At 63.3% G+C, this 12463-nt stretch overlaps 1 protein-coding gene across 1 annotated transcript; it reads left to right on the top strand.

The window, feature by feature from the left end:
* Positions 1 to 2042: 2042 nt before the first annotated feature.
* Positions 2043 to 12147, top strand: Lrpap1 (LDL receptor related protein associated protein 1). The gene is made up of 8 exons (XM_070021767.1): positions 2043 to 2309; positions 6171 to 6315; positions 7095 to 7219; positions 7875 to 7995; positions 8586 to 8741; positions 9503 to 9585; positions 10710 to 10886; positions 11781 to 12147. Exons 1-8 carry the CDS (start codon positions 2082 to 2084, stop codon positions 11841 to 11843), a joined length of 1098 nt encoding a protein of 365 aa, XP_069877868.1. The 5' UTR covers positions 2043 to 2081; the 3' UTR covers positions 11844 to 12147.
* Positions 12148 to 12463: the final 316 nt, after the last annotated feature.

Below are 12463 nucleotides of genomic sequence, written 5' to 3'. Positions count from 1 at the left end.
CCTCGGAGCTCTGCCCCTCTGCCCAGCTCTGCCCCTCACCCACCAGTGAGTCCTCATTTCTCCTTCCCTAGCTGAGTTTCAGACCGGAGCCACAGTAAGGGTAAACTTATTTTATCTGCGGCCTGAGGCCTTCCTGCTGTTTGCTACAGCAGTTAGACTGATCTAACCAATGGACAGGCTACAGTTAGACTGATCTAACCAATAAACAGGCTAAGTGCATTACAGGCAAACACATTAACAGGCAAACAGCCAAGGCCTAGAGCAAGAGGGATTGAAATTACTCTCTTGCCTGAAGCAACCAAACAAAATAAAGGATGGCATCCTAGGTACTGGAAAACAGATGACCAAGGACAGCAAACCACTTGATTCCAATCACCTTACTCTCAGGATCCAGCTTAAAACTAAGCAAATAACGCCAATCTCCCCAAAACTCTCCCTCACTGCCCACCACCCCTGAAGGCCCCTGCAGGTCCCCCTCTGTCCAGCCCTGAGCCCTGAGCTGCGGTGGCAGGCCTGTGTGCCACCCTGGCTCGCTAAGCACGGGGATCTGTAGCACCCTCCTTCCCCCTGGCCCTGACAGGCCAGCACTTCACTGGGAGGACGGAGAGAAAGGACGGCTCTGAGACATACCAGGTACTGAGACCAAGCACTCAGAGTTGAGCAGGGGCTCCGGAGCACCCCCATAGCTGCAGGGTGGGGGCCGGCCACCTGCAAGGCCTCACCCTCCTGCCAGCTGGCTGCCTGCCTCAGCACGGGCTGTCTCCAGCACTCCCAGCCAGGAGGCACTGTCCCCGGGCTGGCGTGGACAGGAAGGGGGTGTCCCCAGCATGGATGGGAAGGGGTGTCCCTGGGCCTGGCTTGGAGGGAAGGGGTGTCCCCGGGCTCAGCATGGATGGGAAGGGGTGTCCCTGGGCCTGGCTTGGAGGGAAGGGGTGTCCCCGGGCTCAGCATGGATGGGAAGGGGTGTCCCTGGCGTCGAGGAAAGGGGTGTCCCCGGCGTGGATGGGAAGGGGGTGTCCCCGGGTGGAGGGAAGGGGTGTCCCCGGGTAGAGGGAAGGGGTGGCCCCGGGTGGAGGGAAGGGGTGTCCCCGGGTGGATGGGAAGGGGGTGTCCCCGGGTGGAGGGAAGGGGTGTTCCCGGGTGGAGGGAAGGGGTGTCCCCGGGTAGAGGGAAGGGGTGTCCCCGGGTGGAGGGAAGGGGTGTTCCCGGGTGGAGGGAAGGGGTGTCCCCGGGTGGAGGGAAGGGGTGTCCCCGGGTAGAGGGAAGGGGTGGCCCCGGGTGGAGGGAAGGGGTGTCCCCGAGGGCATGGGAAGGGGTGTCCCCGGGTAGAGGGAAGGGGTGGCCCCGGGTAGAGGGAAGGGGTGTTCCCGGGTGGAGGGAAGGGGTGTCCCCGGGTGGATGGGAAGGGGGTGTTCCCAGGTGGAGGGAAGGGGTGTCCCCGGGGGCATGGGAAGGGGTGTCCCCGGGTGGAGGGAAGGGGTGTCCCCGGGTGGAGGGAAGGGGTGTCCCCGGGTGGAGGGAAGGGGTGTCCCGGGGGCATGGGAAGGGGTGTCCCCGGGGGGATGGGAAGGGGTGTCCCCGGGCCGGCGTGGACGGGGCCGTCCCCACCAAGGTCCAGCGCAGGCCCCAGCTCCCGAACTTTCACTGCTCAGAGGCGGAGAGTCAGATCCCGTCCTTCCGCCCGCCGCCGGCCGCCGCCGCGGAAGCACCCCGCCCCGAGGCCGCGGAAGTTGCTATGGAAACGTCCGAGCGCCTCGGGGCCGCCGGGTCCCGCCGCGCCGCCCGACCGCGCTCCCAGGAGGCAGTGCGGCCTGGAGAAGCCGGAGGAGCTGGGGGCGGGGCCTGTGGAGGGCCTGGGGGCGGGGCCCTGACGCGCTTTGTGGGTGGAGCCTGGGAGGACAGTCACGTGGGCGGGGCCCGGGGCAGGCCTATGGAGGGGTCTAGGCTCGCTTTGCGGGCGGAGATTCGGGCGGGAAGGGGCGGGGCCCGTGGGCGGGCCCGGCGGTGGGCGGGGCGTGGGCGGGGCCGAGCGGACTTGACGGGCCAGGGCCGCGCGGGCGGGGTCTCCGCGCTCCGGGAAGATGGCGCCGTGGGGGCTGCGGTCCTCCGGGCTGCGCGCGCTCCGGCCGTCCCTGCTGCCGCCGCCGCCGCCGCTGCTGCTGCTGCTGCTGCTGCCGCTGCTGCTCGTGCCCCGGCCCGCGGCCAGCCATGGCGGCAAGTACTCGCGGGAGAAGAACGAGCCCCAGCGCGAGCCCGGGGAGGAGTTCCGCATGGAGAAGATGAACCAGCTGTGGGAGAAGGCCCGGCGGGTGAGCGGGGCCGGGGCGCGCGGGGAGGGACCGGGGATCGGGGACCGAGGCCGGGGCGAACGGGGATCGGTGAGCGGGGACCGGGGACCGGGGCGAGCGGGGAGGGATCGGGGACCGGGTGAGCGGGCATCAAGTCAGTGAGGATCAGGTGCACGGAGATCTAGTGAGCGAGGGGTGCGGGAGCGAAGACGGCGGGGTGGGGCGGGAGAGGGGCTGGGGACGGGGGGAGGGCGGGGAGCTGCTGGCTGAGGCCGAGCCCGGGGATCTGCGGGCGCGCAGGGGAGGGCGATCGCGAGGGGGATCCTAAGTTGGAGGGGGCCGGCGGGGGGGTGGGCCGGCCCTAGGACCCTGGGACCCCGGGCAAAGTGGGGCCCAGACACGTCCAGGGACGCAGAAGCCCCAAACGGCGGCCCAGGTTAACAGGGACAATGTGCTGGGTGGGTGCGGGGAGGCCACAGCAAATCACCAGCCCTGGGAATGCAGACAATGTAATCTGTCCATCTTCCTTTTGGAGATAAGGCCTCAGACCCTGGAGCAAAGGGCATCCCCAAAGTCAGCCAGTGGGGCAGCTCTGGACCTCATCCCTCCCGGTGTCCTGGAGCCCGGGCCCTGCTATCTCATTTGTGAAGCGTGGGCTCCTGTTTGGGAAACTGGGATTTAAGCCACAGGACCCCACCTGTCTTTATCTCAGGAATGTCTGTAGTCTGATTAGAGCCCCTTGGAAGCTCTCCGGTTTCACAAGGTTCCTAAGCTTTAACCTTCCAGAGTTACCCGGGACAGTAAATAATTTGCAAAGTACAGTTAATAGGAGACTTTGGCCCTGGAGGAAGAGGACAGGGCAGTTGGGAAGCTGGCTTCTCGGACATGGAGGGAGGGGAGTGGTGTCCAGTTAGTGATCCACAGGCCCCTCGTGAGGGCCCCGCCTGGTGCCTGGACAGCCTCCTGAGACCCAGCCTGCAGAGGCAGAGGGGGCCTGCGGACCGAGAGGCCTCGAGGCTTCTGCTGGAAGTCTTGGAGCCACTAGGCCCGGAATGACCTAGAGGGGCTGGAACACGCTGGCTCCCGTGCCTGCTGTGACGGGCGCGCTAAGACAGCTGCTGATGAATGATGAAGATTCAGGGACCAGGAAGACACCAAGCTGATGGAAGCTGTGCTGGGGAAATGTGCTCGGGCTCCCTTTGCTGCAGGGAGCCAGCCCTAAGCTCGCCACTCTCTCAACCCAGGTGTGGTTTTCCCCACTCTTCATCCAGGCTGCACCTCTGTGCAGCAGAGCAGGAGCTCTGGGCCACTCCTCCCCCATCTCTGCAGCTATAATCTCTTAGACCTCCCCAATGGCCTTCACAGCTTGGCTCCTACTGATGTGAATCACCATCTCATGGTCATGGCCCATCAGCCGCTCTGTGTGGAGGCTGCTCTCCAAGCAGGGACTGGCCCTAGGCAGGTGGACCCCTAGAAGCCAATCAACTCTGTCTTCCTGACCTTCCTTCACCAGCCAGGAAGATCCTCTCCTTCCTGTAATTTATTGGAGGAAAACGTTAAGTAGTTCTTTATCTTCTCAACACGAAGTTATAATATTACCTAGCGTATTACGCACTGCCCACCGCATCTGGGGGCCCTGTGAGGGGCAGGGGATGAGCGGAGGACTCTGGGAAGGCCTCGAAGGTAGTTCCATCTTGGAGGCTGGGTCAGGGAGCCACGCTTCACCCAATCTAGATTCTAACCTGGACTTCCTCCTTCATGGTTGAGCAGTGAGACACCCTGGAGACTGCTTTGTGACATCCAGGGTAGGTAAAGTGCAAGACTCCTGAGCCTCGGGAGGGGCGTTTGTGGAAGTGCGTCCGGGCCTCCACCCCCAGCAGCCCCGGGACAGATCCAGGGTGGTGGCGCTGCCAGCTCTCGCCGCACAGGGCAGAGCTGGAGAATCAGCCTTCACCTCCCCCAGCGCTGCCCTGCTGGGCCTCTGAACCCCGGGCGCCAGACGGGATGCCCTCCTGGCATTGCAGCCCCGCAGCTGAGGTCACCCCAAAGCAGCTGGGAGTCAGAGTCCCAGATGTCATCACAAACACTGAATAGGTAGACATGGCTGCAGGTTGTAAGCAGGGGGCCCGGGCGACTTGGTGGTCTTTAAGGCAGACTGCGATCTTGTTCCCTCCTGGGACAGCACAGCTGGGATGAGGCCACAGTCACCCGGGGATCTGGGGATCTCGGGGTCTCAGGAAGTGCTGCAGGTAGCAGCCAGGACACCTGGAGCCCACTGTGGAGGGTGGGGGTGGGGTGGGGAAAGCCACAGGCCTCAGGCTGGCTTTGAAAGGAGCCTCTAGTCCCAGAGCCTTTAACGCATTGGTGTCGTAAAGCGAGTGTGCTGCACAGCTTTCCCACCCCGCTGGGGGCCCCTGCTGGCCCCAGGGACCCAGGGGTGGCAGGGACATGTCCTGGTCCACACTGACCTCGCAGCTCAGCTCTGCACAGAGGAGCTGGCCACACAGACCCGGAACCCAGAGGTCACGAGGCCAGGCTCCCTTCCCAGCCAGGGCCACTCTGACATTGGAACCTTCATTAAACCAGCTCTAAAAGCCCAGATGTGGACTGGGTGCAGTGACTCGCCTATAATCCCAGATGGAGACTGGGGGGATCAAGGTTCTGTGCCAGCCAGGGCAAAAGTTAGAAGACCCTCTCTCCACCAGTCAGCTGAGCAGATGGAGCGCACTGTCCTTCCTCCCGCCTGCTGTACAGGAAGCTGTCGGGATGGAGCTTGACCAAAGCCAGCCCCTGTCTCGAAAGGCTAAAGCAACGCCTGACAATCCTAGCTATTCAGGAGGCTCAGATCTGAGGATCAAGGTTCAAAGCCAACCTGGGCAGGAAAGTCCATGAGACTCTCATCTCAGATAACCGCCAGAAAACTGGAAATGGCACTGAAGCAAAAAGAGATGTCAGTATGGTGCTCAAGTGGTAGAGCTCCTGCCTAGCAAGCATGAGGTCCTGAGTTCAAACCAAAAAGAACTGCGGAAGTGGTGTGTTGAATAATCCCTCAACTTCTCCCTCTGTGCCCTGGTCTAGGGGGAGTCAAGCTGGGAGGGAAGTGTACAGATAAATGGCAAGGGGGGCGGGGGTCAGCTCCAGAGGATTTGGAGCCCCTTTCTGAAGCATCTGGGTTTGTTGAGAGCACAGTGAACTCCAGGGTAGAGCGAAAGGCGCTTGGAAATGGAACCCCCAGATTCCAGGCTTTTAGGGGCTCCGGCAGCCCCTCTGTTTCTTCTCCCAGGTGGAGCTCGTGACTAACCATCAGGCCTCTGGGGCTAGTGCCCTAGGTCTCTTCTGCTTCATTTTGAGGTTTAAGACCATATTTGGAAGGTTGGGCGTAGCTTAGTGGCAGAGCCTGTGCATAGATGTTCAAGGCTCTGGGTTCTGTCCTGGTACTGCAAAAAAAGAGACTTGGATAGGAAGTTTCCTGTTCTCTGTAGTTATTTTATTGCGTGTTATTTTCATACTTACATAACCTAGAGAAACGGGCTCTGTGTCTTCTAGCCAAGCTGTCCCTATACCTCTGCGTTTACCCACCCGCTTACTTAGTGAATGTCGCCAGGGGTCAGCCTGGGAAAGGTGGGGTGCCCTGCTACGGGAGCCCCAGCTTCAGACAGCCATCCGTGGCTTCCTGACAGACTTGGAATGGCCAGATCTCACCTTCAGCTTTGTCTTGATCTGAGCTCTGTGGGGAAGCCGGGCAGCCAGCCTGGCCACGCTGGTCCTGGGCTGTGGGTGGCCTGAGTCCTGCTGTCCCCAGCCCTCCCCGTGAGCCCCTCCCCCGGGTCAGCCAGAGCCCCGCTTGTCCACCTGTTCACTGGGCGCTGCTCTCCTCTGCAGCTTCAGCTCTCTCCTGTGAAACTGGCTGAGCTCCACGCTGACCTGAAGATACAAGAAAGAGACGAACTCAACTGGAAGAAACTGAAGGTGGAAGGCTTGGATGAGGATGGGGAGAAAGAGGCAAAGCTCATCCACAACCTCAACGGTACTCTTCTCGTTACCACGGAGGAGGCTGCCGCCAGCCTCAGTGGCACTGGTTCTTATTTACGAATAGGAGACCGGAGCAGGGAGTGGTCACCTGGCCGGGGTGGCTGACCTCTGAGCACAGATGCCTGTGGCTCACTTCTCAATCCCTGTGCTATTTCCTGAACGCTATTGGCAAAAACCACAGGGAGAGCGGTGCCAGGGCTCTGATATGCTGGCGTCCGAAGGCCGTGGGGCTGCAGGACGCTGTTAGAGGAAGAGGCGGGGGGGGGGGGGGGGGTTGCCCGGGGTCCGGAAGCTGCAGGGGACAGACTGAGAGGTGGTGAACTTGCTGACGGCCATGCTGACCGGGCTGAGCTCCCCATCGCCTTGGACACTGACGATGGGCAGGTGGTCCGCTGCTCCATGAGCACGCGAAGGCACTGCGTCCTCAGGGCCGGGTTCCCTGTGTGCGTGCAGCACTGGGATTGAACCACGTGAGCTATTCCAAACCCCAGCACCAAATGGGAGCTGTGGCATGTGTTTTGAAAACACACGTGACAGGTCTGTAGAGACCGCAGTTGTTGGCTGGCCCAAGAGTTCCCATGAGCTCTGGCAATAGAGGAAAGCCCTGAGCCATTGTAAGGTTGGGGATCCATGGAGCCCCCGAGTTGGGTATACCCCAGACCTTGTGTGGTCACTCAGGACACTGGGGGTAGAAGGAAATTGCCAGAACATGTGAGGCAGACCTGTCACCCCCACGGGAAGGAAGCCACATTCAGTGCGGCTCTCCCTCTCCAGTGATCCTAGCCAGGTACGGGCTGGACGGGAGGAAGGATGCCCAGATGGTGCACAGCAACTCCATCAGTGACGCCACCCAGGAGGACGGGCTGGGCGACCCGAGGCTGGAGAAGCTGTGGCACAAGGTACCCGTGAGCCCCGCAGAGCGTCTGCCATGCGCAGAGTTGGGGCATGGGTGCTGGGGAGGAGGGGGGGAAGGCGGGGGGCTGCTGTCACGGGAGGCTGTCAGCCCCTCCCCGCCCCACTGGGCTCTGCATGCAACCTGACAGTGCTCTTCTGGGACCTTTTTCTCCTTCCCATAAAGTCTGTGCCTTCCTCCTTGGGAAATTCCTCCTTTCTCCACAAAGGGCTTGTAATCAGCTTACAGCCGGCAGAACTTGAGAAATTAAGACTGTCCCTGGCCGAATGTGGTTAAACGGCACAGGGTCTTCAGGTGGTACGGCTTGATTCTTCCCTAGATTCCCAGTTTCGGCCTCTGTGCTTAGAAAAGGCAACCCAGATGGGTGTGCAGGTTCTGGGGGCCGGGGGGTGGGGGGTGGGGAGCTGACTCTGCTCTTCAAGTGGATTGTGAGAGCAGAGTGGAGGCCAGCGCTGGGTGGTGTCCATGGTGTGGGTGGCCCATGCAGCTCGCTGTACCTTCCCACCCCAATCAGAAAACCTAGGGAAGGGTTCCCAGGCCAAGAGCAGACCCAAGCGGCCAGCGGCCAGCCCTGCACAGCAGTCAGCTGACAGCCCTCACCCCCCCGCCCACGCACTGATGACAGGACCTATTTCTCTTAGGCAAAGACCTCGGGGAAATTCTCCAGCGAAGAACTGGACAAGCTATGGCGGGAGTTTCTGCACCACAAGGAGAAGGTTCACGAGTACAATGTGCTGCTGGAGACCCTGAGCAGAGCAGAAGGTGAGCTGTGCCCTGTGCCGTGTGCCCAGCTGGCTCCGCCCCCATACCCAATTGGCTCTGCCCCATTCCCGGCTGGCCCCGCCCCCTGCCCAGCTGACTCCGCCCCCATGCCCAGCTGGCCCCGCCCCTTGCTCCGCTGACTCCTCCCCCGTGCCCAGCCGGCCCCACCCGTGGGCCTTGCCAGATCCCAGTGCTCCTTGCATGGCTGGCTGGGGCGAGGCACCCTGGCCTGCTGTGCCGGGTTTCTGCCCAGGTTCAGTGTTGGAGACTGCACGGTGTGAGGCGCCAGGGGCGCAGGCGCGCAGTCTGGCCATCACCAGCCATGCCCCCTAGCACAGAGGGTTTGATCAATGTGACCTCCCCCACACAGCACCCTGAGGAGGCCATGGCCAGCTGGAGGCCTTCGAGTGCGCCTGTAGGTGTGGGGTGCACTGATGTCTGCCCTGACAGTCCCCTCGGGGCGGGCGTGTTCCCTCCTCGTGTCTACAAGGGCTGACGCTGACGCTGCGGGCGTGCCCAGCACCACAGTCCGCAGGGTCCCCAAGTATGTGGGGGGCACCACTCATAGAGCATCCCACTGCCACTCCCAGAGAGCCACGAGAACGTCATCAGCCCTTCGGATCTGGGCCACGTCAAGAAGGAGGTGTACAGCAAGCACAGCGAGCTGAAGGACAAGCTCCGGAGCATCAACCAGGGCCTGGACCGCCTCCGGAGGGTCAGCCACCAGGGCTACAGCCCCACGGCGGGTAAGCTCCGCCCGGTGCCGTCCATGCCTGCGCTGCCGGCACGCATGGGTGGAGCCCGGGCTGACAAGTCCTCCTCCTCCTCCTCCCGACCTCCTCCCCCTCCTTCCGGCCTCCTCCCCCTCCTCCTGCCCCTCTTCCTCCTCCTCCTCCTTCCAGACAGTATCTCTCAGGCCGTAGATGCAGTGAGCTCTCCCCGTGGGCCTGGGCTCACGCCCCCTGCTATGGAGGCAGTACCCCTCCCGTGCTGGGGAAGGGGGAGGGTCGGACACCGACAGCCACGTCCCCTCGAGACCCCTCTCCCAGGCAGCTGCAGTGAGTGGGTGCCTGGGCCTTGCAGCCAGAAAGGTCGAGGGGAGGAGAAGCAAAGGTGGAGATGTGGGGGCCTGTGCCAGGTTCTCTGTGTCTGCCCATGCGCTGGGCAGGAGCGGAGGGGCTGATCTGTGTGCAGCCCCGGCCCTGGCACCCCGCAGCTCACACCTGCCTTGGCGGCGGGGCGCGCCGGTGGGCGCAGTCACAGGTGGGCAGACAAGTCAGGGCCCAGAGGCCGCCTCACGTGGGCCGGGCAGACTGCTCAGGCACAGTCAGCCGGTCCTGTGCTCCGGATGGTGCCGGAGCCCTTCAGACCTGCCTGCACACTCAGGCCCGCTCACGCCCTCCGTGCACACCCACACACGTCCCTGTGGCACTTGCACACACTTTTCCCTTGGGCTGGGCAAGGACCGAGGCGTGCCCACCCAGACAGGCACCCTGCTCTCCTGCAGAGTTCGAGGAGCCCCGAGTGATCGATCTGTGGGACCTGGCCCAGTCCGCCAACTTCACCGAGAAGGAGCTGGAGTCATTCCGGGTAAGCCAGCGCGAGGTGCTGCCGGCTCCTGACACCGGCCCTCCTGCCCGCTCTCCTGCCCCGGCGGTCTGAGGCTGCGGGCTTTGCCCTGACCCTTCTTCATGCCTCCACCCGCATCCCATCCTCTGTGGTGGATGTGCCGGTGAGCGCAGCCCCCCTCCCAGGCCCCCCACGGCCCACACGCAGTGTCGCCCACAGGCAGCACCCAGCTCCAGGCTCCTACACGTTTGGGGGCCGTGAGGGGCAGGGCCAATCCTGATGGGGGCTGTGAGCATGTGCCACACAGCCAGACGCTGGCAGCCACTGTGGGGTCAGGGCCCAAGGTCTCCAGGAGGCCCTGAGGGCGTTGACTGCCGAATGTGTGCCCCAGACAGCGGCAGGGCGGGCAGGCGGGGCCCGCGGCTCCTGCTGCGCTCCCGGTGGCACCGCCCAGGTGAGAGGTGCTGGTAGGGGACGTGGCAGCAGCAGGAGCCCCGCGAGCCCAGCTGGGGCCCTCAGTCCTTGCAGGTACGCTGGGCTCACCGGGGGGCCCTGAGAAGGATCCTTAGCCCCAGGCTCAGGGTCCTCGCTGTAGATGTGGGAGGGAGGGCTGAGAGGATGGAGGGAAAGCCCCAGAACTGCTGTGCAGAGGTGGACGGCAGAGCCCAGGAGGGCCTTGGCGGTTGAAGGAGGAGGGCAGGGGACTCCAGGAGATTCGGTCCACCTGGGGCTGCCAGCCCAGATGGGTGGGGGCTACAGAGGGGAAGGCAAGGACTGGCCCCAGGGCACCTCAGTAAAGCCAGAGCCCTGGGCGTCAGCCTGTTGGGCAGCAAGACCAGGAAAAGACCCGATGCCCAGCAGGCTGGGGAGCCATTGCCAGAGACGGTGCGTCTGGGCACAAGAGTGACAGCCCCAGAAGGTCAGGGTGACGAGGAGGAAGCCAGGGGCTGCGAAGCAGCGCCTGGGCGGCACAGCGTCCCCGGCGTCCCGTGGGAGCCCCTCCGTGTCGCAGCGCCCAGTGGTCGTCCCTGCCCACTCTGCAGCAAGCTGCCCAGCCCGGAGCCGGTGCCCGCGGAGGGGCTGGGGGCCGGGGCAGCTTGCTCTACCGCCCTGGAGGAAGTGAAGCTGTGACACTGTGACTCTAGGAGGAGCTTAAGCACTTCGAAGCCAAAATCGAGAAACACAACCACTACCAGAAGCAGCTGGAGATTTCCCACGAGAAACTGAGGCACGTGGAGGGCATCGGTGACCAGGAGCACATCAGCCGCAACAAGGAGAAGTACACGCTGCTGGAGGAGAAGACCAAGGAGCTGGGCTACAAGGTGGGTGTGCTGTGTGGCTCCAGCCCTCCTTCCTGCTGTCTGCTCTGTTGCCCCAGCCCCAGGCCCCAGGCCCTGGGCCGTGGCTCACAGAGGGACCCGTGTGTGAAAGGCAGCTGTCCCCGGTGGCCGCTCTCGCCCTGCTGGCCCCAGCCAGAGACCCCGTGGACGTGCAGGACCAGAGGCTGGTGACAGACAGGGCCTGGGGCCCACGGTGGGCCTAGGAGAGAGGCCTTCCCCAGGGTCCTGGCCCCGAGGGCAGACACGGGGTTCAGGAGAGCCCCGGAGCAGGACTGGTACCCCACGAGTAGGTGCCCCCAGGCGCCCCAGCCCAGGGCCTTCCCCCATTCATACCAGGGAGGCGTTGATTTTTCAGAATGACCGGCAAGCTGGGTGTTAGTTTCTGTCCTTTGTTTTTGTGAACCTGGGGCCTTGCGCTTGCAAGGCAGGTGCTGATTTCTAGCTTCTTCCTCGGCTTCGGCGCTTTGGTCCTGTTTCAGGCACGGTCTTGCTCTCTGCTGGGGCCCAGCCTGCACATGATCTTCCCACTCCCACTTCCCGCGCGGCTGGGGTGACTGGCGTGGCCCACCTCCCGCAGCTGCTCAGGGACTGAGATGGCGCCCATGAATTGGTTTGCCCTGGCTGGTCTGACTAGACCTCCCTGTCTCCACCCCAAGAAGCTGCTGCTCACGTGAGAGCCGTGCCGCCGGCCTCGCTGGGTTTGTTTTACACGTTGCTTGCTTGGTGGTGGTTTTTGAGTTGGCGCTGGGCGTCTTTTATCGCGCACCTGTGGCGGGTTCTGTGCGGGTGTGTCTTCAGCGCAGTGCCTGTTTTCAGCGGTCTCGTCCTGTGCAGTAATCTCACCACAGTGCCCACTGACCAGTGTCCCGTCCACAGGTGAAGAAGCATCTGCAGGACCTGTCCAGCCGGGTCTCGAGGGCACGGCACAACGAGCTCTGAGGACCGGAGCTGCCACTCGGGAGGCCAGTGAGACTCCCGAGCACCGCAGGGAGGCACCGGCGTCTGCGGGGACGGCGGCCAGGCCACGGCCTCACCACGGCAGAGAACAGCTCCCCCACCCCCATCGAAGCATGTCTCGGACCCGTGCCCCGGTCCGGCCTCCGGCTGGTGGAACTTCCTTGTTCTCCAACCTGGATGGAGCGCAGTGCCAGTGAGACAGGACGGTCCCCCACGCGCCATCCCCACGCTCTGCCACTGGAGACGTTACTTAAAGATGTCCTTAAAGTACAGTGCCGTGTTCCAACCTTCTGATGCCTGGTCTAGAGCAGCCCCACGGGGAGGTAAGCCAGAGGGAAGGAGCTGGGTTGCTCCTCATCCTCTCCTTCTGGCTCCTTGCCCCAGGTCCCTGCCCTTGTCCCTCCTCCCTCCTCAGTCGTCTGGCCACTGAGAGGTGAAATGTGGGACAGAGATAGTAGCGAAAAGCCCACGATCTTGATGGAGAGCAGAGCTATCACAGCACCGCAGCCCTGCCTGCAGCTCCAGGGCCTCCAGAGACCCTAAGAGGCTCATACGCAGCACCCGTGCCCCATCCCCGAGGAGGGGAAGCAACCAAGGCCTCT

This window comes from Dipodomys merriami, unplaced genomic scaffold, assembly GCF_024711535.1.
Source record: "Dipodomys merriami isolate MVZ:Mamm:240054 unplaced genomic scaffold, mDipMer1.0.p SCAF_143, whole genome shotgun sequence".
Classification (NCBI taxonomy): domain Eukaryota; kingdom Metazoa; phylum Chordata; class Mammalia; order Rodentia; family Heteromyidae; genus Dipodomys; species Dipodomys merriami.
The sequence above is the reverse complement of the archived record's forward strand: the minus strand, read 5'-3'. Positions and strand labels throughout refer to the sequence as shown.

Bases quoted from the DNA above. Each gene is read 5' to 3' on its own strand.
- Lrpap1 (XM_070021767.1), top strand. From the start codon at position 2,082: ATGGCGCCGTGGGGGCTGCGGTCCTCCGGGCTGCGCGCGCTCCGGCCG. The intron at 2,310-6,170 runs GTGAGCGGGGCC...TCTCCTCTGCAG, and splicing joins TGTGGGAGAAGGCCCGGCGG to CTTCAGCTCTCTCCTGTGAA. The intron at 7,220-7,874 runs GTACCCGTGAGC...TATTTCTCTTAG, and splicing joins TGGAGAAGCTGTGGCACAAG to GCAAAGACCTCGGGGAAATT.